This window comes from Leptopilina heterotoma, unplaced genomic scaffold, assembly GCF_015476425.1.
Source record: "Leptopilina heterotoma isolate Lh14 unplaced genomic scaffold, ASM1547642v1 Lhet_105, whole genome shotgun sequence".
NCBI classification, from domain to species: Eukaryota; Metazoa; Arthropoda; class Insecta; order Hymenoptera; family Figitidae; genus Leptopilina; species Leptopilina heterotoma.
Genome location: NW_025110819.1, coordinates 239,107 through 265,661, shown reverse-complemented (window position 1 = coordinate 265,661; position 26,555 = coordinate 239,107). Strand labels below are relative to the sequence as shown.

Here is a 26,555-nt window from a genome sequence, read left to right as displayed (position 1 = left end):
TGTAATAGAACTTTGTCAAAATTGTCTTCAAATAATTGAATTCTTTTGGGAAATTTTATTGAAATAATAGAATATTGAAAATAATTTAAATATGACAAATTTTTGAAAATAATTGAAATTTTGCCATAAATTTTATTAAAACTTTTGAAAATAATTGAATTCTTGTAATGAACATTATCTTATTCTTGAAAATAATTATGATATCCTCTTAATGATTTTATTATTTATGAAAATAATTAAATCCCTAAAAAACATTTTAATATTTATGAAAATTTATGCCAAATTTTAAAACATTTGTTTTTTTCGAAAAAATTTATGCAAATTCTATTTTAAATAATTGAATTCTTATGAAATTTTTTAATTTTACCATGAATTTTATTAAAATTTTTGAAAGTATAATTGAATAATTCTTGTAATAAATACTATTATTTATGAAAATAATTGTTTTTTGCCATGAATTTTATTAAAATTTTTGGAAATAATTGAAGTCTTGTGATGAATACTATTATTTATAAAAAATAATGGAATTTTGCAATGAATTTTATTAAAATTTTTGAAAATAATTGAATTTTGTATAATAAATGCTATTAGTTATGAAAATAATTGTATTTTTCCATGAATTTTATTACAATTTTTGAAAATAATTGAAGTCTTGTGATGAATACTAGATATTATTGATGAAAATAATTGAATTTTATAAAAATTCCTATATGAGTAATTGAATTTTGTCGAAGAATTTTGCACCTATATTTATAAAGATAATTGAAATGTTGACGAGATTTTTAAAAAAAACTTTTGAAAATAATAGAATTTCTGGAAAGAATTTTAATATTTATTAAGATAGTTGAATTCCTTCAATAAAGAATTGCGTTAAAATTTTTAAAATTGAAACTATTTTCAACAGAAATGAAATTAAAATTTTTCAAAAAAATACTTTATTAAATGATTTATAATAAGTCTTAACTTTATGGCATAGTTCTTCAATGGAATTAAGTTATTTAAAATAAATTATTGTTAAAAATAGAAAAAATTTAATGTTTTTTATTAGAATTCGTGGTAATTTCATATATAGTTTATAAGGCATCAAACAAAAAGACACAAAAATTCAAAATCTTCTTATAAATTCTAAACATGTAATTTTTTTCAGTACTTCTAATAAAAATCCATCCCTGACTTTTCCTGACCAATTCTAATTTCCCTGACTTTTCCACTGAATTCCCTGATTTCCCTGATCTGTGACAACCTTGTAAAAGCCATAAGAGTAAATTCTCACAGAAACAAAGAAGCAGGAATAATTCCGGTTGTACATAAAAATTGTGTATTCCACTCGTGATGATCAAGGCAAGGGAAGAAAGGAAGGGATGTGTGTGGAGTTGAAGGTCAAGTTTCCCACATCATGGAAGGACCATTGACCACCACACATCCTTTTATATATAAAAGCTCCAAGAGAATGATGCTTGCCTGTTCTTAAAACCAACCAAATTTAGACCCTATGAGAAGAAAGGGCTCTCTTATCACTTTTATATCATATAAGTTATAGAAAACCAACCAGCAAAATCAGACGCTACTAGGGGCTGGTTGTAACAGAAAATTACATAAATTATTAAATCTACAATCTGTACAATTACTATTACTATACCAACTTTTCTTGAGCATATTACGCACTTTATTCATCGAAATTAATAGCTAATTAAAATTTAACAACAGATAACGCCAAACTAATAGATTTTCAAAATTTTCAAACTTCAGGGTCCAACAGCTTATTTTTCTAAATGAAACAGACCTCTGGGTGTCAGTTAGATCCATTATTTTGTTATCAGAGATTTTTTAGTTTAATCTAGTTTTAAGAATAACCTACTAAAATAGGAGCCAAGAATATTCTCTACTTAAATTAAGTGGCCCCGCTTAAATTAAGTGAAAAATGAAATATTTGAAAAATATTCTTGCAGTAAGATTGATATTCTTATTGTAAAGAATATTTTTCACTTAATTTAAGTGGGGCCACTTAATTTAAGTAGGGAATATTCTTGGCTCCTATTTAAGTATAGGTTCTAGATTATCGTTTTTTTGTGTTCTTGAGCATCAAAAATTAACATAAAAAATTTAAAACAAAAGTCATTAATGACGATTTCAACAAATAATACATGGACAGAAGTAAGCATCAAAATATGAAATAAATAAAATAATTAAGAATAATAAGAAATCTGAATGTCTCAATTATTTTAGAACCTTGCAAAAGGTAAAAGGGAAGAAACTGTATAATTTTAGGTGTTTTATGAAGAATTTTAATAATTTAAAGGGAAAAAGGGGGTCTTAGGTAAAAAAGGGGATCAATTTTTATTTATAAGTTTTTTTAAATAAAAAAAGGGGGAGGGTAAAACATGCATAATTTTAGCTATGTTTTAGATGATTTCAAATAATTTAAACGGATTTCGTATGTATACGCGAAAGTTATATAATTTACATTTGAGTTGGGTATATGGTTCACGATCTTTTGCTGCGAGGGAAGGGAAACTGGCCAACGGTCAGCCAGTCAAGAGCAATGGTGAAGCCCACAAGAAAACCGGCGATATTCACTCTCTTTCGCTTATTCCTACTCGATCATGTTCCCCTGTTCTTTGGTCAAACGAAAACATCCGTCAAACAAAGAATCGACAACAGAATTACGACACAACAATCGGAATGTGGAACTAAGAAGAGAGGAGGATGAAATTTCATTCCCTCAATTCCTTTTCACGGCCCTTCTTATTGAGGCACACGAGGCCTTCCATCTTTAAATACACACACATTTTATATTTATATGTCTACATTTCCATATATAAATATACATTTAAATAATATAAGAAAAATATACAATTATAAATTAAACAAAAAAAGATAATTAAAAAAATATTTAATTTAAATAGTTACTGTACTTTCTGTATTTTTACTCAAAAAATTACAAACATAACCTAAAATTGTTTGCTTCTCAGATACGCGACACATATTTTTTTTTATAAAAAATTGTGTCCTTTTTTAAATTTTATTTAATTTTATTTAAATAATTTTAAAATTTCCACTCTAATATAATATTAGACATCTTTGAAGTATAATTTTTTAAAAATTATACTTCAAAGATGTCATTTTTTTTTAAATTTCATAATTATTTTCAAAATATTTTTATATAATATTTCTTTGATAATTTATGATATTTTATAATAATATTTCAAAATTCAATATACATTTAATATTATAAATTTTGTTATTATATTGATTGTTTCAGGTCATCAAATGGCAGTTTTTAACAGTCAATCGACAATTCAAGTTGGAGGACGTTGGAATCATAGTAAAGGAAGAGTTGACAGGCCATTTTTAGGTGTTGTTTCGGGATTAGTCGTTAATGGCGTAAGAATTTTAGAATTATCAGCCGCCAAAGATGGGAAAATAACATCAAGAGGTGACGTTCAATTATTGCCAATGGGCAGTCTCGTCGATAAAGCCGCGCCACTACAAAGGATGCAACAAGTAAGATTCCCCCCACCCCCCTTCCGGCAAAAAAAAATTTATTCATTTATGTAAAAATTTTTAAGTTTTTTTAAATCTCGTAAAAATATATATAACTTTTTATTATTATTATTAATTATTTTATTGGTAATTATACTTATTTATTTATTCCTCGTTTAGAAAACAAAATGTTTTTATAAAGTTATTTTTAAAATTATAAAATTTATAAAAAATAATTTTAATAAAATTATAAAAATAAAATAAAAATTATATAGTTCTGCAATAAGTGTCAAACAAACAGTTTTTAAAGTAAAAACTAATTCATCAACTTCCAATTTTAAAACATCACGCTTTTTCTGACACTTTGCAGGATATATAATTTCCCAAGAAATTTGTCAATTAAAACGAAAAATGGCACATTTGACGTTACGGTATATTAAAAAAAATAAAAAAAATTTCAGACTCCCGCTTCAGGATCCCCGGGTGTCATGGACGACCTAATTTTCTCCGGCGCCGGAAGTGGCTGTTCCGGAGATGACGAGGACGAGGAATGTACACCTATTGTCGACAATGGCGCTGGTAAGTTTCATTTCAAATGAAATAAAAAAAAAAATAAACCAAATTTCTCTAGACACATTCAATGGCACAATTTAAAAAAAAACCAATACAGTATGTTCTTTTTCAAAATAAGAAAAATAATATTTTGAAAAAGAGAAATTGGAGTTAAATTAAATAAAAATTTTTAATATCACAATTACAAGGAATTTTCATGTATGCAAATTTTATATATTAGTATATTATATTTGACTCACATTTGATGAGAAGAATAAAACAAAGAACGCGAACTCTTGACCCAAATTATGAAGAATAACAAAAGGCACTGATCTGAAATGAAAAGAAAGGATTAAAATTTTAATTGTGTCAAGTTAAATAGTATAATGGAAAATATTAAGATATAAGATTGAATCAAAAAGTCAAAAAAAAAACATCAAAAAGTAAATTAAACAGTAAATCAAAATAATAATATAATTAATTAATAATTTCATTAATTTTATAATTTTAATTATTATTACATTGTAAATAAAACTAATGAATGACTCCCAAAAAAATTTGGAAAAAATTGGAAATAAAATTTACTTTAAATTTTAATACTCGGGGCACGTGAAAAAGTTCATACATCACTGGATTAGTTTTAATTAACCGCTATTAAAAAAACCGCTATAAATAAAGTAAATAAAGTAAATAAAGTAAATAATTAATAAAATAATAAAGTAATAAATAAAATAAATAACCAAATAAAGTTCTCCGAAATTAAATTAAATACGCAATAAATTTAAAAGACATCAAATTTTTCCCCTAATATTAACACTCAGGTACAGGGCGCTTGGTAAGCTTCCTACGTCCCTGCGCAAGTATAAAATTCAAATGAAAATTTAAAAAAAAAGTGATAAAATTTTCTTTTTTGATAAAATTTATTTCACAATGTTCCTTTGAAAAAATAAGACACTTTCCACTTTCACCCATTTAATTAAACTAATTTTCTTTCGACTTTTTAAAGAAACTGTCGCTTCTCACAGGTTGTGAAATATCCCCTCGATTCATATATAAGCCCGCTGAACGTATAGAACCCTCGTGTAGTATGAAAGGAGAGACGTTTAGCACTCCCCTAGACAAGGATGGAACACAAATAATGGAAAGGGCACAAAACTTTCCAACATTTTTTTTCTCTCCTTTTTCTTTTAAATCATAAAATTTTATAATTTAATATAATTATAATTTAATAATCGTGTTAATTTGCTTTGACTGTCATGTAGATTTTCCTACTGTATAAATTTTTATATTTCTATTACAATTTTTTAATAATAATTTAAAATAAATTATTATAATTTCTATTATAATATTATCACTATATTATAATTATATTATTATATATTATAATTATATTATTATATATTATAATTATATTATAATTTATATTATTTTTTCTTTTATAAAATGTAAATATAATATATTACTGACTGTATATTTAAAGATATTAAGTCTGAATATTATTTTATTATTTACCAAATTTTTAATAAAATCCTTCACAAAAATTCAATTATTTTTACAAGTAATAAAATTTTTAACATGAATTCAATTATTTAAAAAAATTTAATTTAATTTTAGCAAGAATTTAATTCTTAATTTTTTTTAAATTTAAAGTAAAACTATTAGAAAAATTATATTTTTTTAAAAAATGAAGAATTTTCATTAAATTTCAAAAAAAAGAATAACAATAATGACAGTATAAAAAGGACGATTGAAAATACTTGACCGAATTAAAAAAGGAAAAAAAATAGAACAAAGCAAAAAAAAAAAAAAAACAATTAACTCGTCCATAAACAATGGACATGTTTCAGTTAACAATATAAGTAGCATCAGACGTACAAAGAGAAATAAATTTCACGCATGTATGGATGAGAGACCCCTAACAGAAATACACGAGAGGATATTCGTTTAGAGGTCACGTATAAGCCACAAGTTATCGTCACACGCATGCCACCTTTTCATCTTCATGCTTGCCCGGTTGTATCTTCAATTCATTTGCATATTTAGAATCTCCCCTTGCCCGAGATAAACTTCCCGCGAGACAAACACACACACACAGACAAACACATCGTCCTTTCTCTCTTCACGTTCATCGACCTCTTTTCACTTGATACTCGCTCAATGAAAAATCTTCACCGTCCAACTAAAAACTCAATTTTAATCGTTATCCATACCTAATAATAATAATAATATGTGTCAAAATTACGAATAGGAAATTTAAAATATGATTCAAGGATTTTCATATTTATTAAAGAAAAAATAAACTTTTAGGTTAGTTTTCACTAACGTTTTGACCCTCAATTTTTTACACTAGGGAAAAATGTTTGTCTTTTCAGGTTTTAAAAAAATAAACTTTTAGGTTAGTTTTCACTAACGTTTTGACCCTCAATTTTTTACACTAGGGAAAAATGTTTGTCTTTTCAGGTTTTAAAAAATAACCTTTTAGGTTATAATTTTCACTAGCATTTTGATCCTTGATTTTTTACACTACACGATGAAAATAATATATATTAAATTTTGTAATTATAATATTTTACAATTTGGGGAAAAAGTGCAACAAACCGAAATTTTGATATAGAAAATACTAAACAATGAAAGAAATAATATGAAATTTAGTAAAGTTATATTAAAATTGAACTAAAATTCTTATATTTGATAGAGTTATATTAAATTTCACAGTAAGTTTTTTTAAACTTTAGTATTTTTTATATCAAAATTTCGCTTTGTCGCATTTTTTCCCCAAACTGTGAAATACTTTGCCAAGATTTAATATAATTTTCTCTCCGTGTATATATTTTAAAAGTAAACAGAAGAAATAGCTTTAAAATTAACTTGAAAAACTTACAAATATTAATTAAAAGTTAATTTTTTAAGGTTATATTGCGCACCGGTTAAAGTTTTAATCTGTATTTCTAATATTTAAATATTATAAATAATAAATAAATAAATATTTAATTTACATTAATATTTATATTACTTAATTTCATAAACAATTATTATTTGAATTATTAATATTACAGAATTACTTGCAAGTAATTCCACCATTTTATAAATAATACTAAAATTGTCAATTCATCATATAAATGAAAAATTAATTAAAAATCGATTTGAATTATGTATAATTAATTTGTAAATATTCTTTATAAATAAATTATTAAAAAATGTCAATATACTTGGTCACATAATTTTCATATATCGATTTTCTGGTTATACATATATATGTATAGTTAATTTAATTTTTATTAGTCCATTATAAAAATGAAAAATTATATAATATTAATTATAATTGCAGACGATTTGATAACGCCAGTTTACGTGGCGCCAACTAGGTCACCAACTGTATTCAAACCAAAGTACATTAATAAGGACAATATTCAAATTCGACCGTCATGCGACGACGAGGAGGACTGCGAGGAGGGTTCAGGTGATCCTGGAACAACGCAAGAAGTGTTCGTCACCTCCGCAACTGGTGGGTATTCAAGAAAACTAATTCACCCTCAAAAAAATATATTTCCCCTTAAAATTCTCTCATAAAAAATACATATTCTTCAAAATCGATAATATAGTTTTAGGTAAAAGGAAAATCTTTTTTCAAAAATTATTACAAAATCAGAGAGGGATCAGAGTGATTTTTTCATGTAATATTAATATATTAATATTATTAAAAAATTATTATTAATATATTAATAGTATAATATTAGATAAAACTGTAATCCCTGTAAATATTGAATTTTTCTAGAAAAGAATTATCTAATTTTCCCGTTACCTCAATTCTTGAATAAATTTTAGAATGACTACTGAAACTATTGAAAATATTTTTGTTCGTATAACAGGCCTCGGACTATATTTACAACACAATTTATATTATTCTCACAATAACATTTTTTAAATTAAAAATTTAATAAATTGTTTAAATAAAAAATTTAATAAATTTTTCAAAAAAAAGTGTTTGAGGGATAAAACGGTGGTTAAATTTCTCCACGTAAGAACGCCAAGGTCAACGCTAGATGGCGTCTAGCCATCTAGCGGTGACCTTGGCGTTCTCAGGTGGAGAATAGCACCTCCATTTTTAAATCTCAACATTTTCGTCAATATTCCTAACTCTATAATTATTTATATAATTGTCAAACTCTCTAAATTTGATTGAAATCCGTTTAATATTAATTATTAATCTAAACGGATTTCAATATTTAATTTACTTCCCTTTTCGATATTTTTATCGTCTCCAAATTTTGTAGCATCTTAGAATGAATTTCCTCACTAAATAAATTTATATTTAAAATCTCGTTTTAAGAATTATGGTATATTTTTGTACTTTCAGAAATAGTACCTATATACAATCAGTCGCTTTTTTAACGAAATAATTATGTCATTAGTACCATATTTATAAAAACAGTAAATAAATAGTTGTGTGTCGCATAAGTCCGAGGCCTGCGGATATAAAATAAACATTTTATAATCCAAAGCAATTTTACAATTATTGTGTACTTAAAAATTTAATATTTTCCAAAGTATTAAAAAATTAACTACTTCGTCAAAATTCGACCATTTTGTAAAAATTACCGTTCATAAAAGAAGAAAAAAAAACTGAAAGAATGAATTGACCAGCATTTTTCAACCTATATAGTCCCGCACCAGTGTGAAAAGCACGTGTACGGTAATCAATACCCGAGAAAGGTATATGGATATCGACCAGCAGGAACGTTTTCTGAGAGGTCACGAGGTTTTCTAATTTAGTCTATATAATATCTAAATATTTTTTTCTTCATTTCTTATGCAGGAGTTAAAGAAAAAAATAAAAAAAAGAACAGGAAACGCGAAAGGCGATGAACGAGATTGCAAAAATATATCTTATATATATATTCCACTGCCCCATTTCACGATACGCGGGAAGAAAAAGACATTTTTACAACTTCTCTTGGTCCTATTCAACCGTGTCCGTACAACGCTGACAGTTTTGTCGATATTCAAAGCTATGTTATCAAATCTCGCACGGATAGTCCAAAAACCCCCGGGTTAATGGCCTCATCCAATCGCTCCGCAAGTTTCATTTGAAATACGCGAATTCATTCCTTTTTCGCTTCAATTTTCCTTTTCTTTTTTCATGTTATAACGAGATCCCTCATTAAAGAATAATTATATGTTTCTCGACTCATTCCAAATATATACTTCTGATAAATTGAGTTTAAGATTTCAAAAATTCAAAAAATAAATATCAAATATTTAATTTTCTTTTTAATTCAATTATTATTAAGGGTAAAATTAAATTATCATATTGGACAAATTTTTATAACTACAAAATGTCTTTAGTAATTCAATTAAAATATAATTAATAGTAATTTCAAATATTCAAATTTAAACAAAATATTAACATTAATTTAACATAATCTTAAGTAAGTTAATTATTTATTTACAATATCCTTATTATTAATTAATAAGTCATTTAATAAATTGCATTACTTTGGAAAACATTTCTGAAAAATTTGATTCAATCAAAAGCCGAGTGTATAATAATAAATAAAAAAAAATAATCAAATTAAAATTATAAAATAATTAAACAAAAATTATAAAATCAGAATTACAAAATTAATGTTATAAATTTATAAAAGTATAATTATAAAATTATAATTACAAAATTAAAATAATAAATTTATAAAAGTAAAATTATAAGATAAAAATTTATAAACTAACTTTAAAAATTGAAACTAAAAAAGAATTTTATTTTTGTAAAATTTGAGGTTAGTTTTTACTAACATTTTGCCATCGATTTTTCTACACTAAATTGTTAATGTTTATATCTTTTCAGAACTATTTAAAAACTAAAATTTGATGTTAGCTTTTAGTATCATTTTGATCCTTGATTTTTTTACACGAGGGAACAATGTTTGTCTTTTCAGGTTTTCAAAAAATAAACTTTTAGGTTAGTTTTCACTAGCATTTTGATCCTTGATTTTTTTACACTAGGGAACAATGTTTGTCTTTTCAGGTTTTCAAAAAATAAACTTTTAGGTTAGTTTTCACTAGCATTTTGATCCTTGATTTTTTTACACTAGGGAAAAATGTTTATCTTTTCAGAACTGTTTTAAAAAAGTAAAATTTGAATAAAATGAACTTTTTTCAAACAGAATTTTTTTTCCAGAATTTTAAACAGTAAAAAAAACTAAAATAAACAGAATAATCAAAATAAACAAAATAAACGAAAAAATAAAATAAAAAGGAACAAAAAAAAGTAAAACTAAACCTAAAAAAATTTCTCCTAGTACAAGGGAGAATTGAAAAAAAAAAATAAAACAAAATTTACCCAAAAGAAAAGTCTTTTCTTTCTCTCTGATAAAAGGGAAATTGATACGGTCCTGGTTACGCAAGCGTATTTTACCAGCCGGGTCACCCTCCTTTAACAATTTACTGAGTAATTCAACACGCGCACTGATCTCTTGTCACAGATTCGAGCTCGGTGACATTTACAACACAAAGAGAGATTGCAACAAGCCACATCAGCACCTTGACAACATTGACAGGATCAACATCGCCACGAGGAATTGTGACAGTTGTTTCGACCCTATACAATGTCTCAACTGCCGGCACAGAAACAACTCAAACCAGGTGAGTGTATGAAAATGAAAACTAGTAGTGGTATAGTATGGTCACATTGTCATTTGCACCAAACAACTATTAGAAATTAAACACAACTCCAACCCTTTTTAATGCTCAAATAAAAAAAAGAAAAACTAAATTCATTATTACTTTTCACGAATAATTGATTTTTCTCTATATTTTTCCATTCCATATTCTATCCATATGTTTTTATGTAATTATCAACTCGATCATATTTTCGTATAGAAATACAAAAATCGCCTCATCCTTATCGATGAAAATCGAAAAAGTGGATGAAATTTTGAGTAAAAAATTGGAAAAAATAATTATTAGGATAATAAAAGTATGTTTAATCAAACATTTTTTTATTTATTTTAATAACAAAAGCTGAATAATAATAAAAATAAATTCCTATTTTTTCGAAGCTTATTTATAACTAATTGTCGATAAATTTCAATCTAATTTGAATAATAATAATAATAGAAGTTTAATATTTAAAAGCTAATTTTCGCTAAATACTATTTCAATTTTAATAATAAAAGTTTAATAAAAAATAAATAAATTTATATTTTTTAAAAAAATAATTTTCGCTAATTTTAATTCATTTTTTATATTAAAATAAGTTTAGTAATAAAAATAAATAAATTTCCATTGTTTGAAATAAGCTAATTTTCCCGAAATTTAAATTAAATTTTAATAATAAAAGTTCAATAATAAAAATAAAAAAATTTCTATTTTGTAGAATCTAATTTTTGTTTATAGTATTTCACAATAATATTTTCATTTTTTTCAAATAATTCTTGAAAATTAGTTATTTTGCAAAGAAAAATTGTCAATTTGAAAAAAACGCAAATTAAAGCAATTTTAAAAAAAAATCCCCAACTTCAAATTCCTTCTTTTGTTTATTTTTGAATTGAAAAAATTTCCACACAAATTCAAATACAAAAATAAAAGAATAAAAGTAAAATTCGTTAATTTTCCAAAATACAAAAAGGTATAAAATCCGAAATAGAAAAAAAATTCCTAACCTTAAAAGTAGAACTGTATATTCTCAAATTTTTCGCAAAAGCCAAATTAAATTACCAATTACCGAAATTATTAATTTACAATTAAAGAATTAAAGACCTTTTGTTATAATTTATCTCCGGATAGAAATCGAATTTAGTAGAAAAAGTAAAAAATTCAAGTATCATTCGTTAATTTTTAAAAATGCAAGTGGAAAAATTCATAACAGAAAAAAATTTCTAACCTTAAAAGTAGAACGCGGATTCTCAAATTTTTGCAAAAAATTTAGTCTTTTTAAAGCTGAATTGAAAAATTATGAATTTCCTATATTACGAATTAAAGAATGAAAAATCAAGTGTATTAAAGCAAGAAAAAACTCTCAAAATGGAAGTATAAAAGTGAAAATATGTATGTTTAATATGAATGTATCTCTTCATTGATTTTCTCCCAACCCTCCTTTGTTTCTCTTTCTTCCTTTTTCCCTCTAACTAGTGAAAGTATAAATAACAATCGAAAATTAAAATTTATCTTTTATAAGAACTGATTGAAAAAAATTCCAATGCATTGCACTTCTTTCAATTGTCACTAAAATTCGTCTTTTAAGAACTACTTCAAAAAAATTTCAATCCACTTCTTCTCATTTCAATTTGTCACTCTTTTTCACCTACTTTGTGATTTTTTTATCTTATAAAATTTAGTCACAATTTGAATTTGAATTTAGTTACAATTTGAATCTATCACGAATACAGAAAAAATCATTAGTTTTTAATTATTCAAGCCATTCATTTGATTATTTTAATTAGCTGTTTTTGTTATTAAAATCATTCATTTTTACTAAAAAAAAACCATAAGTTTCTATAGATAAAATTAGAGATACTGAATGTAGTAAATAATAATTTTTAGTGATAAAACAAATAAATGATATTATTCAAATTACTTCTTTTGACTGATTGTATCAATCAAATGTACAAGAAAAAGCTTTTAATGATAAGAACTATAGTTCTTATCATCAGAACCAACCGCTTATTAAATTATAGGTTTAAATAATATGTTTATTTATATGTCTAAATTTTTGTTGTCTAAATTAGTTAATGTGACTCGAGTAAGTAATGATTTTTATTGATAAAATAGTAAATTTCATTGTTCAAATTATTATATTTGATTAATTTTTAATAATATTAAATTAATTTAATAACTAATTTATTAATCAATCTAATAATTTTAATATAAGGTGTGTAAAGTTTAAAAACTCATGAACCAATTTTACAAATTTTATGTTTATTAAACAAAAATAAGTATTGGACTCAAATTTGTTTAGTGTAAAATAAATTTTTATATATAGGTGTAGTAAACCTATGTTAATTAAGATAACTATAAATTATTTAAAAGCACTGACACTTAACTTTGCAGAATTATCAATTAATTTCGTCTATATAATATATCCTTAAATATTCTACAATATTTGACTCCAATCATTTATTAATAAGTACTATAATATATATATATAATATACCATAATATAATATATATATAAATCGATCACTTCACAAAATTTCTGTCATATATTGAACAACTTTGAATAAACAGGATAAAACTGTTAAAATTATTATTGTACCGCAGTAAAAATCAATGATTTTTCAGTCAAAACATGTTTTACTGATTAAAATAATGAAATTTTAATTGATTCAAACCTTAAAGAAAGCAAACGAATTATAGGTTATGATTATAAAGTTTTGCTAAAAAGCAAAACATTTTAGGTTGTGCTTATAATTTTTGGATCAAAAATACAGAAAGAGAATCAATTACTATTATAAATTAATGATTCAATATTTTTGGAAGTCACAGAAGAATCGCAAAACATCTTTTATTTATATAAATTAATGATGTTCACAAATTTTTAAAAAAACAATAACTTTTTCTAACATTAACCTCATTTTTCAGTGCTGTGACAACGCAACGTCAGCGTACGTCATCAGTGACCAGTACAGCATCAACGACAACATCATCAACAACAACCACCGAAATGACGGAACGTCACACACCAATACCACCAGGTGTTGGCGACACTGAATTTAAACCCTTCACATTACGTCCCAAAGTGACCAACAACAATAACAAAAGGATAACATCAGAAACAGCAGAGAATGCAGCATTAATTATCGGCATTATTGCCGGTGCACTAATAGCAATTGTTCTAATAATTTTAATAATTCTCAAATTTAAAAGTCGACCCGAGGCCAATTATAAGGTCGACGAGAACAAGACATTCTGTCAAGATCCAAATGCCGCACTCTTAGGCACTGCCGGCACAAATCAACCCTATAATGGTGCCTTGAAAAATGGCGCCAATGTCAATAGGAACGGCAAAAAACGTGAAGTTAAAGACATTAAAGAGTGGTATGTGTAAAATAAACCCAAATTAAAAAAACATTAAAAGTGTTAACAAAAAAAAAAAAAAACATTTTTCTCTCAACTATTAGGACTAAAAAAGAAATAAATAATCTGAACGAACGAGAGAAAGCAAGCCAAGACTGACTGTTGAACAAAAACACAAAAAACCAAAAAAAAAAAAAAAAAACCATACAGATAGAGAAATGACAAAAAATAGGAATAAAAAAAAATACTGAGAATGAACAAACAGCAAAAAAAACAATTCAGAAAATGAGCGTATAAGGAATGTGAAAATAAAAAAACGTTTGCTCCTAGAGAAAATAAATGTATAGGGCCTTTCGTTTTATAGAACCTCAAAAAAAAAAAAAAATCTACCAGACACACTCGATTTTTACTTCGAAAAAATTCTCCCATTTTAAAAATATTTTCTTAAAATCTTTAAGCAAAGAAATAAAAAAAATATTTTACCATTAAAAAGTATAACAAAAAAAATACATTCATATAGTCGGCTCTTAAATTTTTTACAGATAATTTCTAAATACAAATACAAATTTTTAAATTAAAAAATGTTAATAATTTTCTAAATGCACAAGCAATATACAGTCAAAGTTCTACAAAATCATATTCGTAAAATATTGCCTCTCATTTTGTGAAAAATTTCCTTAAATTCCTTAAAAAGTTTTTCCTTAAAAACTAAAAACAAAGTCTCAAGGCACTTATATACAAATTAAATATATAATTTTTCTCAAATTCATCATAGAAAAATAAATTATTATTAATACAAAATTTAAACATTTAAAAATAATACGAAAAGCGTGTCTATTACTATGCGCTTGAATCAATTACTGTGTGTCAATTACTGCGATAATGCGCTTATTAAAAATAACAGTTTAAAGGCTACGTTACAATTTTAAATAATTATATTTGTAAATGCGAAACAATTTAACAATTAGTTACAAAAATATAAATTTACCAAATTGTTCTACTAAATCAAAATTATTTTTTAAATTATCAAAAAATTTTCTTCTGGTTTTTTCAGGGATCACAGTAATTTTTTACAGATAAACACAGGCCTCGAATATTATGACTTTTTTTGACTATTTTTTTTTAAACTAGTAGGGGAACATAGTCTAGGTCGGCCACCTTTTTGACTTTTGTTTATAACTTTTTTTTAAAAATGAATTTGGACAATTGAAGAATATGGTTGGAAAGTCCTGTTTAATAGGAACATTTTTTCTGTACAAAGTAAATTGACAGGTTTAAAAATGAAAAAGTTATAAAAATTTAAAAAAAAAAAAATTTGTAGTCCAGGTTGGCCATTACAGTCAAGGTCGGCCATGTTTAAAATTCAAAGGGCATTAATCGTTAAAAAATAAAATAACATGTTTGGAGTTACGGAAAATTGATTCTTTATTGTTTACAGTTTGTAACTTAATGAAATAACAAAATAATAAAAATAAACAATATAAAAAAATAAATATAAATAAAAAAAATTTTTGCACTAAAATATTAATAAAATTAAATAAAAATATTAATAAGATGATCAATTATATTATGAGTTATACAGAATTGCAGTTTTTGCCAATGAAGTAGCTCGTCCTCATCTTTGCGCATTTTAAACACATAGTGGCCGACCTTGACAGTAAGTAACATTACCGAATTGTTGTAACCATAAAGAAATACGTTTCGGGATTCGATTTTTTACTTTGTTTTCCTCTCAACCATGAGTCCCACAAATTTTCTGCATACTTGCCTTGACGATTCAATTTGTTTTTTATCTTTTATTAATGGTTTTTCACATTATGCACAAAACTTTTTTTGAGCTTTTTTTGTACCGACGTCACAGAAAACACAATTTTCGATTTTCCGAAAATGTAATTGAACAAAAAGTTAGGTTTCACTAAGACAAGCTTCGACAAAAATGCGCGTAGGTGGCGCTAGTGAACTTGACAAAAAAACGCGAGTGGCCTACCTAGACAGTAGACCAACCTTGACTACATTCCCCTATTAAATTTTTTTTTAAAAAGTAATTCTTAGAATTTTTTTTATTATAAATTTTTAAAATTCAATTCTTTTCAAAATTTAAAAAAAAATTATTCCTAAAATTCAAATACATAGGTACAAATAATAATAGAAACATTAAAATTTTTTAGAATTATTTTTAACATTTAATTTTAATTAATTAATTAATTACTTAATTTAATTTAATTAATTTAATTTTTAACATTTAATCATTATGAAAATTTTTAATTAAAATTCTTCAAAAAATTACTTATAGATTTTTTTTTAAATTATACAAAAATTCTCTTAAGAAATTCAATTATTTTCGAAAAATTACATTAGAATATTTTTAAAAAACTAATTTTTAGAAATTTATAAATTCAATTATTTAAAAGTTTTTTTTAAATTTCAATTACTTTTAAACAATTTTATCAAAATTCAATTGTTTTAAAAAGAATTTATCAAATTTCAATTATTTTTAAAAGATTTTACCAAAATTCAATTGTTTGGAAATTTTTTAAATATATATATAATTAAAAAACTATCAATTATCTTTAAAAAATTAATTTTAAGACTTTTTTTATTATAATTTAAAAAAAAATTAATTTTAAGAGTTTTTTAATTATAATTTTTTTAAAATATATTATAACTTAATAACTTAAAAAAAACATGAACAATAACTATTACAGTTACAAGATAAAATTTTTGTTGCAACACTGAATTAAATAAACGACTTTTTCGACTTTTTTGTATTTTTAATCGACTAAAGCGACTTTTTTTGTGTCTTAAAGTCGATCCGAGGCCTGTAAACAAAGGGGATTATAATTTTTTTAAAAATTCAAATTTTAAATTAAGTAAGAAATCGTAAAGCTATACTTTTATTTTAAAATTCTATGAATTTTCAATTACACTATATATCCGAAGTAAATTTCAGTAAAAATTATTAAATTTTACTTTGGACTTGGTAAAAATTTATCCAAAAATAGTAAAATTTAATATTAAAAATTGTAAATTTCACTTTGAATTAATGAATATTTTTCCAAAAGCGCAGTAATTGAAGCATGCGTAGCAAATGATGCACTTATTACCCCAGAGGTCTGGAATTTTAGTCTGGAAAAATTATAATCCCTCCATTTATCAAGACCCTATAATTATTCCCATTTGCCATAAGATCGAAAATCGTTTAACAATGCAAGCGACTTTCGACTTTTAATTTGCGGAAAAATTTCACAAAATCAGAAGTAAAAACACTTTTTCTGAATATTTCCCAAAAAAAACCCCTCGGGAAAATAATTCCCAAATTCATTGCAATAGTTACATAAAAAAAATATTTTTTTAATCTCCAAAAAACTAGAAAATAAAAGCGAGTGTGTCGGTCAGTTAACTATGTAGATTATTCAATTATATTGTTGTATAAAAAGAATTTTAAAAAAAAATACTATTTATAAATTGTGTTATACGTGTAAATTGTTTATCAAGTTAAAAGAAAAATTTTATTAAATTCCACATACGCAATGTGTAAAGCAAAAAAAAAGAAAAGAAAAAAACCGCAAGTGAAAAAACAAGAACACAAGAAATGTTCGAAACTAGAGAATAAAAATTATTCTCAGTATATATATAAATATCTCCTATAAATATTCAAGTTACTTTTAAAAAAAAAGTTGATTATAAGTACATTATAAATATAAGTTATACGAAAAGTGACGCATCCGACAAAAAAAAAATTATAAAATATTGTAAAACGTAGCATGCAAGATATGCTTAATCAGGGTGCGAATGCAGTATTGCCAATACGAATTAAGAACTGTTAATAAAAAAAAAAGTATGTATAGAGTGTTTATGTATACAACGCGAGACACTTCAGCGCACGAATGCCGTTGCACGCGTTTCATACAAAGCCGCATAGATTATGAAAAAAAAGGGTAAAAAAATGCAAATATTTATCCAATGAAAATTTTTTTTACAAAAGAAAAAAATTACCATATCTATCCACGACTGATTAATAAAAAAAAAGACATTTGTCTCTAAAAAAAATATCAGGAAAAACCAATTTCCCACTTTTTTTGAACTAATCTTCCAAAAAAAGAAAAACATATCTTTTATTCTAAGTCGTATTTTTGATGACTCAAACTTTTCTAATTAAACTTCCCAAGTGTTTGAAAAAATCAATATTAAAAATTAAAATTTTTTCCATTTTTAAAATTCGAAATATAATTAAAATCGAAATTATTAATTAAATTTAACTCTCTGTCTATAGGCGAAAATCGGCTTCGATTGCCTGGTGGGGGGATAACTCAACAGGCAGAGAGTTAATAAAAATAAAACAATTTAAGTGTAAATAATGCAACTATCACATGCCCTTAAAATTTTCTTTACAAATTAACTAAATTTTCTAATCTACTAATTTCCCAATTGACGCAAATTTTACATATAATTTAAAATAAATTTTTAAACGAAATATTAAATTTTTAAATATTTTAAATATCAAAAATATCAACAACAAAAAATTCGTACTTTTCTCGGCTTTGAGAATATATACAAAAAAAAAATCATCTTCATCGAATAAAAGGCTGGCGAGAAAATGGGGGTAAAAAATTTGAAGCATTATTGTACAGTGAAGAGTGTGTGTGTGTATTCGTATAAATGTGTATGTATATTGTATGAGTCCTGATTTCATAATTTTAAATAATTGAAAATGTTCGCTTTTGGAACACACACTACGCTTTCTTCCAGGGAGACTCGACACTCGCGCTATGTTCTCAAATTTTAATAATTAAACCCAAAAAATTAAAAAAAAAAAATTAAAAACTAAAAAAGCACGGGAAAGAAATGAAATTATGTTCTTATATTAAGACATTTTTTTTAAAACTCGTTATCTAGACTAAAAATAGAAATGTCTAGAAATATATAATTTATTCTTTATTTAATTTTTTTTAGCCAATTTATTTAATAAAAATTAAAAATTTTTTTAAATCATAATTAGTGGATGATTTTTAGGGGTGATTTCTATTACTTTGCGGCTAAAGTATGACAGAGCCATGTAAATAGAATGTTATCAACTATTTTTCTTTATTTTATCTTAAAAAATAAAATGGCTCCATATATTTATGTATATATTATTTATTATTAGAAAATGTTTACGCTTTTTTAAAAATGATTTTAAAATGTTATTTTTTTCCCGTGCTGCTTGCTTCTTCCTGGCATCCGATTATTATATTTCGAATTAAATATGACGAGCTGGATTATAATACGCATTCGAAATTATTTACTAGAGTTCTAAAATATTTCTATATTATTCTAATAATATTATTGTAATAAAATTTTAACAATAATATTGCAATAATATTTTAAATATTTAATATTTTTTTTAATAACATTTATTTAATATAAATTAAAAAATTGAGAGAAATTTTAATTTCAAAACTTTTTTTCAATTCTGAATTAAATATTTAAATATTTATCGTTTGAATTTAATTTAGAAGAAAATTATTTCAATTTAATTTAAAGAAAAAGTGACCATCTACCTTTAAATTCATAAAATAAAAGAATTTTTCAATAAAATATATTCATAAAAATTAAATTTTTATGAGAAAATAAATTACCAATTAACAAAAATTTCCAGTAAAAGAACTTTTTTTAAAATTTAACAAGTTCATAATTTTACAAAAATTAATATTTTAATGCAAATAGAATTTTTTTTTCTTTGTTTCTACTTAAATATTATTAATAAAAAAATACCGTCTTCTTTTTTTGCGAGAATGTAAAAAGAAACAATTTTTAGAACTCTAGTCAAACTATTTAGAGCCGTGTCCTAAAATATTTCAAAAAAAAAAAAATTTTTTGATGTCGATTATAGGGAGCATTTAAAAAAAAAAGAAAAAAAAAGACAAAAACAAATTTTTTCTATCCAAGTTTTGTCCGATTAATCGAAGCACCGATCGATTTTCCTCTTCTATGCACAATTTCTCGAGTGTTCAAAGTATAATTAATTAATTAATTAATTAATTCTATCGCCCAATAATTTTCAAAAAAAAACTTTGAAAAAAAATGTATTAAAAAAATGAAGATAAAAAACCAAAGCGACTGCATATCGAAATTCTTTTGTTCCTCGCGAGAAAAGAGCGACACAACCGAAGCGTATCAGAGAAATTTTTGTTTGAAAAATAAAAAATTGTTGTATAAAAAAAATTAAATGTGGACAATTTTTGTAAAAAAAATTTCTATCTTATAAACGTAGTCAAGAATACTCGTCAAGAGAATTTTTACGTTTCTAATTACAATTTTAAATTAAAATAATTTTTTTTAAAAATAATTTTCGAAATTTAAGTTTAAAACCATTTTTATAGACAATAAGTAAACAGAATATAAATTCCTTAAAATGGTCAAAAATGAAGAAAAAAATTAAAGAAATTACATTTAAAAAAATACTTGAATTATTTTTCAAGTATTCATTAATTTTTCTCAAAATAAATAAATTTTATTCAAGTATTGATTAATAAATTGAAATTAAAATTTTAGACGTAAAAATCTTCAAACAAATATCGTTCAAAGATTTTACATTTACAAACTCACGATTTGTGCGAGTTTATCAAAAATTTTCAAATCTGAAAGAAGAATTCGATAATTGAAAAAAGAGAAAATTAATTTGCCAAAAAAAACTAATTAAATTCACCGAAAATAAAAGAGGAAAAACTCCTTTTTCGTAAATTTAAACATTAACGCATAAAATAGTAGAATTTTGGCCATCAACACATTTCATCAAATGACATATCGAAAAATATTTTCACATTTTACATATTAAAGTAATTATCACCAACCTTTACTGGTTCGAACTTTATTGCTCGATTCATAAAATACTTGTCGATTTCATAAATATAAATATCGTGTCAAAATGAATATTTCTCAAAGTGACACAACATAACCTCGAAAAAAAATGGAGACAAGTTTTCTTCGAACTGAATCATAAACTTTATAATTATTGACATTTTTCCATATTTACACTGTTCAGAAACTATTTATTCAAACGATTATAGAATAATTGCCGAAAAAATAGAACGATTCTTGTGATAAATATGGATTTAATATTGGAAAAAGCTCAGATGTTAAACACAACGACACAACACTTTACAGTAATGAAATGAAGTTGTGCGCGTACGCATCAAGCTGAACACAGCGCGCACGCCACACTGCTGCCAACCATAGAAATCGAAACTAAAGCGCGCGATAATTTAAAATCGTCTATTTCAAAAAACAATATTTTCAAACAAAAATGCTATTTTAAATAATTATTTCTTTTATAAATAATATAATAATGAAAATTAAATTAAAATTAATTCAAATTTAACTAAAATTAATAAAAAATATCAATTCTTCAACAACAGAAAATGAAAATTCATTTTAGCAAATATTATGCTAAATAAATGGTTTAATAAATAATAAACAAAATTGAGTTTAATAAAAAAATTTACAAAAATTAAGTTAAACAAAATTTTCGGCATAATGAATATTAATTATAAAATAATTTGATTTTAATAAACTGAAAATTATGGTTTAAAATAATTAAAAATAAATTAGAGAAAAATATTTTTTTTGAAATTGAAATTCCGTACAAAGTAAACATATCAAATAGACAAATAAAATAGATTAATTAATAATTAAAGGAAATTACTTTTCGCTCAAAAAATTTTGTTAAATAAAAATAAAAATTATATATCAATAAAATAAAGTTGAAAGTTTCAATTATTATTTAATTAATTTCATTAACATTAATTGATAATTTGCTTATTATAATGAATATTTATTATGAAAAATTATTAATTAAATAAAAATGTTTGTTATTAAAAATTCTTTACAATGAGTTTTTTAAAATAAAAATTCTTTTAAATAATAATTCTTTCAAATAAAAATTTTTGCAAATAAAACTATTTGTCAATAAAAAATAATTTTAAATAAAACTTTGTTTAAATAAAAATTCTTTCAAAATAAGAATTGTTCTTTTAGATAACAACTCTTTAAAGTTTGAAATAATTTTTTCAAATAAATCTTTCTTGAAATAAATTGTTTTTAATAAAAATTTTTTCAAATAAATCTTTTTTGAAATAAAATTTATTTCCAATAAAAATTTTTTCAAATAAAAATTTCTTGAAAGAATATTTTTAAATAAGAATTTTTTCAAATAAAACTACTTTTCAATAGAAATTCTTTTAAATGAAAATTATTCAAAATAAAAATTCTTTCAATTATAACAATTCTTTCAAATAAAAATTCTGTGAAATAAAAATTGTTTAAAAAAAAATCTTTCAAATAAAAATTTCTTTCAAATAAAAATTCTTATAAACAAACATTCTTTTAATTAAAAATTTTCATTGATAAAAATTCTCATTAGTAAAAATTCTGGTAAATAAAAATTCTTTTAAATGGAAATTATGTTTTAAAAAAAGTCGGCCTAACAAAAAAAATTCAAAAATTTCAAAATAACCAAAAAATCACAACACAAAAGAATTTTTTTTTAATACGAGAAAAAATAAAATATAAAATTGCTTAAATTAATAATTCGTTCGGTGAAAAATATTCCTTGCCGAATAAAAATCCTCTTAACAAAATTCTTTAATTAAAAAATACTGAAAAAATTTTAATTTACCGAATAATTTTAAATGAAGAATAATCTAAAGTTAAAAATTAAAAAATTTAAATTGAAAAGTTTTACTTAAACTTAAACTATAATTTTACATTTTATAGAAAATAAAAATTATCTTTCGAGTATTCTCGACACGTTTCCCAAAAATCTATTCGCGCATATCCTTCAATGTACTGAGACTAATGTTTATACCTATTTAACTTTATCTACGATGAAAAAAAATGTTACTCCTATAACATAAACTTAATCAATTATAACTGAAATAAATGTATCAAAAAAAGAAAAAAAAATTCTCGACTTTTGCAAATAGTTCAAAAAAAAGAGAAAAAAATACGACAAATGATGAAAGATTTGAAAAAAAGTGCGAGAATGCGATTTACATTAAAAAAAAAAAAAAAATTGCGCTCAGTCGTATTTTGGAGTCGCTAGCTAGATGGAATTATATTTTACATTGTACAGTTAATATTAATATGAATGCACTATAGATAGATTATATTCAAATCGGAGATACTGATGTTAGCGTGAATTTAAGACAAAAAAAACTAAAAAAAAAAAACAATTATAGCTCAGATTGTTTTTTTCCGCAAATAAAAATAAATTCGTTATTTTCTTATTTGTTTCCCTCTCTCACTCTCTTTCTTTCTTTTTGTGAAAAAAATCTCTTTCATCTTGAAAAAAATAAGAAAATAACAAAAAACAACAAAAACAACGCGAGATTTAAAAAAAAAAAGAAAAAAAAATGAATGCGTAATGATAATTTAGCGAATGATGCATTTAGATTTTTTATACATCGACTCGAAGCTTCCCGATGATGAAAAAATAAAAAAAAAATAATAAACCTTTCTTTAGAGACCAAAGAATTTTGTGAGCGTGATATATCATTGTTGAAAGCATCAGCCTACTCTATAAATATATAAATATATAAATATATATAAATAATGTTGATTTTTTTTACGTCGCGTTAAAATAAGCAAATTTTAGAATTATTATTTTTTTCGCTTTCTTTTATAGAAATACAATTAATTAAATAATTAATTAATTAATGACATTAATTATTGTATATTAATTTTGAGAGTATATTTTAAAAAAAAGGGGTTCGATTTTTGAAAAAAATTATAAATAGACAATTTTTTCCACGTCACTGCACCCGTAAAAATTTGGTAGTGCCTGTAATTAGTCGCATTGCAAAAAAACTGCCCCCCCCCCCTTCCCTCTCCTTCCCAACTTATGAAAAAAAAATCTGGTCAAATGTAAATAAACAAAAAAAAAAAAAATTAGGATTAATTGCCATAACATAATTATGCGAATAAAAATCATTAAAAAAAAATTGTTTGTCTTTATTTCAGAAAATTACCTATTTTTCATTTAATAAATATTTAAATAAATAAATAATTTTCTAAAAGTCTTTCATTTTATAAATGAAACATTTTTAATTTAAAAAATCCAAAAATTACTCTTTAGTAATATTTAGTTTTAATTTTTCTTAATTTTTTGAAAAAAAAATGTTCATTCTGTAAATTCAATTTTTTTCAACTTTTTCCCATTTGTCAGAGAATAAAAAATGTTCATAAAATTAAAAATTGATTTGTATGGATTTGATAATGGTATAAATAATAAGAAATAGAATTAAAAAATAAAAATATGAAAATAAAAAAATATTCTTACCGGAGAAATTACTTTGGAGTTTCTTACGAAAATTCTGTTTATTGAACATGAATGTGTGTGTTCTTTGTGTGTTTTCTTTCTTGTATATAATTTAGAATAATCTATTTAACATTTTCCGCAAATACAATTTTGCCGGAAGTAAATTGTCCTTTCTCTGCAATTTTGGATCAAAAATATTGAAATCGTGTTGCCTCAATTTTTCCAAATAATCTTCTGCTATCAGGAAAGGCAGGAAAATTGGATAAATCTCTTTCGGCACTTTATCTTTCAGTGATCGAGCCTGAAACAAAAGAAACAGTATTTTTAACATTAAAAATAATTTTCAGATTTAAAATTTTTAAAAATGGTACTTATTAGCTAATTAATTACTATTATATATTATTTTCAACAAATATTAATGAAATTCTCTGAAACAATTAAATTAATTTCAAAAAAATTCTTCAGAAGAATTAACTTATTTTCAATAAAATTTTAATAAAATTCTTCTCAATAATTCAATTATTTAAAAAAAATTTCATCACCTTTTGCAAATGTGAATTTGCGCACGAAGAGACTTGAAAAAGTATTTCCTTTAATTCTCGACTGGATTCACAGCGAAAAATTGATTTCACAGAAACCTTATTTTCTTCAATTAAATCCATTGGTAACATGATAATATTTTTTTGCGAATAATATGGAATTGCTCGTATTAATGTGACAATTCCACAAGCTTTACCCAAATGACTCGCGAAATGATCACAATTTAAATCTTTTGTACCATTTGCTTCGAGCAATAAATACAAAATCGATGAAAATGCATTCTCCGCATATTTCTCCATTGTCGATAAATCATTAAATCGTGAATTTTCTAATTTTGCATATCTCGCATCAATGAGACGTTTAAAATAATGTTTCGATAATTTGTGTTGCTTTAAAATCTGTAAAATTAAAAAGAGAGAAAAAATTAGATTTTGCAAAAAAATATTTTTATTTTTGAAATTTTTTTGTCCCTTTTAATTAATAATTTTATTAGATGTATTTTTTTAATTTGTGCCTAGAATTTTATTAAAATTTTTGAAAACAATTTAATTGTTTTGCAATAGAAACTTTGTGAAAATAATTAAATTCTTTTCAGGAATTCAATTGAAATTGTATTAAAAATAATGAAATTCTTCTTTTAAAAATAAATTATTCTTGAAATATTTAAGTAAAATTATTCGTTAAATAATTTATAAGTAATTTTTTTAGTTCTTCAAGAATTAAGTTATAGAAAATAAATTATTGTCAGCAAATAAAACTTACTCTGTGTAATTCTAAAGCTGTTGGCGTTTTAGGCGGTAAATCATTGTAAATATTGTTTATTGTATCGTCCCAAAATTTCAGTCTCATTAAACCATTTCTTTTGTCTTGCACATGATCCTCAACAGTCGCTATTTCAACATTAAAAGCACGAATCGCAAAAGCAGCCGATCTTATTTCATTTTTCAAAAGTAGATTGCACAGAAAACCTTCGTAGTCATGTTTTCTGTGAAAAAAACGAACATATTAAAATTAAACTAAAAGAAATCTTAACGATAAATATTAATTAATTAAAATTTAATTATAAATCATGAAAATTAATTATAATTATAAAATATTATCATTAGAATTATAAATTATTAGAATTAAATTATTATAACTATAAACTATTATGATTTATTATAATTAACAATAAACATTAAACGTATTAATAAAAATTTATTAACTATAATGAATAATAACATTAAACGAATTAATAGTTATTTACTAACTTAAAATTATTTTCCACGTTTTTTTGTTTTTATTTAAATTTTCATAAATAAACGAATAGAAACTCTTGGAAAGAGAACCTAACCTCACTTTCGCAACAATGGTGACACTGCGTGCGAAGAATGTAAAAGAAAATCAGAGAAATCTACATTAAAAAAATCCCACTCACTTGACTAAATTCAAACAATATTCGCTCGGCGATTGTTTTGTTGTTGACATTAAACGAGTGCATTGTTGTTGCAAATTTATATTTAAACACCGCTGTCCACTTTTCCATAACAAATAACACGACATTCGCATATCGATAATCGATATAATATCGTCTACTACATAATCGAAAATTTACAAGGTTGGGTAGTTACAGTAACTTTCTTCCGAACTAAAATCATTCCCCATCCTGTCCTGAACATATTTTTCATATTTT

At 23.7% G+C, this 26,555-nt stretch overlaps 2 protein-coding genes and 1 non-coding gene across 3 annotated transcripts; 2 read left to right on the top strand and 1 right to left on the bottom strand.

Moving 5' to 3' along the window:
* Positions 1–2,479: 2,479 nt before the first annotated feature.
* Positions 2,480–14,255, top strand: LOC122501759 (neurexin-3-beta-like). The gene is made up of 6 exons (XM_043611482.1): positions 2,480–2,684; positions 3,263–3,504; positions 3,945–4,062; positions 7,364–7,540; positions 10,515–10,674; positions 13,612–14,255. Exons 1-6 carry the CDS (start codon positions 2,480–2,482, stop codon positions 14,075–14,077), a joined length of 1,368 nt encoding a protein of 455 aa, XP_043467417.1. The 3' UTR covers positions 14,078–14,255.
* Positions 5,116–5,207, top strand: LOC122501871. Its single transcript, XR_006301591.1, has one exon. It is a non-coding gene; the product is annotated as a U6atac minor spliceosomal RNA (small nuclear RNA).
* Positions 14,256–24,383: 10,128 nt separating the features above from the next.
* Positions 24,384–26,513, bottom strand: LOC122501711 (NADH dehydrogenase (ubiquinone) complex I, assembly factor 6). The gene is made up of 4 exons (XM_043611399.1): positions 26,301–26,513; positions 25,646–25,868; positions 24,886–25,281; positions 24,384–24,644 (listed from the first exon to the last, which is right to left on the bottom strand). Exons 1-4 carry the CDS (start codon positions 26,429–26,431, stop codon positions 24,456–24,458), a joined length of 939 nt encoding a protein of 312 aa, XP_043467334.1. The 5' UTR covers positions 26,432–26,513; the 3' UTR covers positions 24,384–24,455.
* Between the last annotated feature and the right edge of the window lie 42 nt (positions 26,514–26,555).

What these genes read in the sequence shown, in the direction of transcription:
- LOC122501759 (XM_043611482.1), top strand. Translation starts at nt 2,480, where the DNA reads ATGGTTCACGATCTTTTGCTGCGAGGGAAGGGAAACTGGCCAACGGTC. An exon ending in CACTACAAAGGATGCAACAA is followed by an intron (nt 3,505 to 3,944) that starts GTAAGATTCCCC and finishes AAAAAATTTCAG; the next exon opens with ACTCCCGCTTCAGGATCCCC. An exon ending in TATTGTCGACAATGGCGCTG is followed by an intron (nt 4,063 to 7,363) that starts GTAAGTTTCATT and finishes TTATAATTGCAG; the next exon opens with ACGATTTGATAACGCCAGTT.
- LOC122501711 (XM_043611399.1), bottom strand. Translation starts at nt 26,431, where the DNA reads ATGCGAATGTCGTGTTATTTGTTATGGAAAAGTGGACAGCGGTGTTTA. An exon ending in CAGCTTTAGAATTACACAGA is followed by an intron (nt 25,282 to 25,645) that starts GTAAGTTTTATT and finishes TTAATTTTACAG; the next exon opens with ATTTTAAAGCAACACAAATT. An exon ending in CAAATTCACATTTGCAAAAG is followed by an intron (nt 24,645 to 24,885) that starts GTGATGAAATTT and finishes CTTTTGTTTCAG; the next exon opens with GCTCGATCACTGAAAGATAA.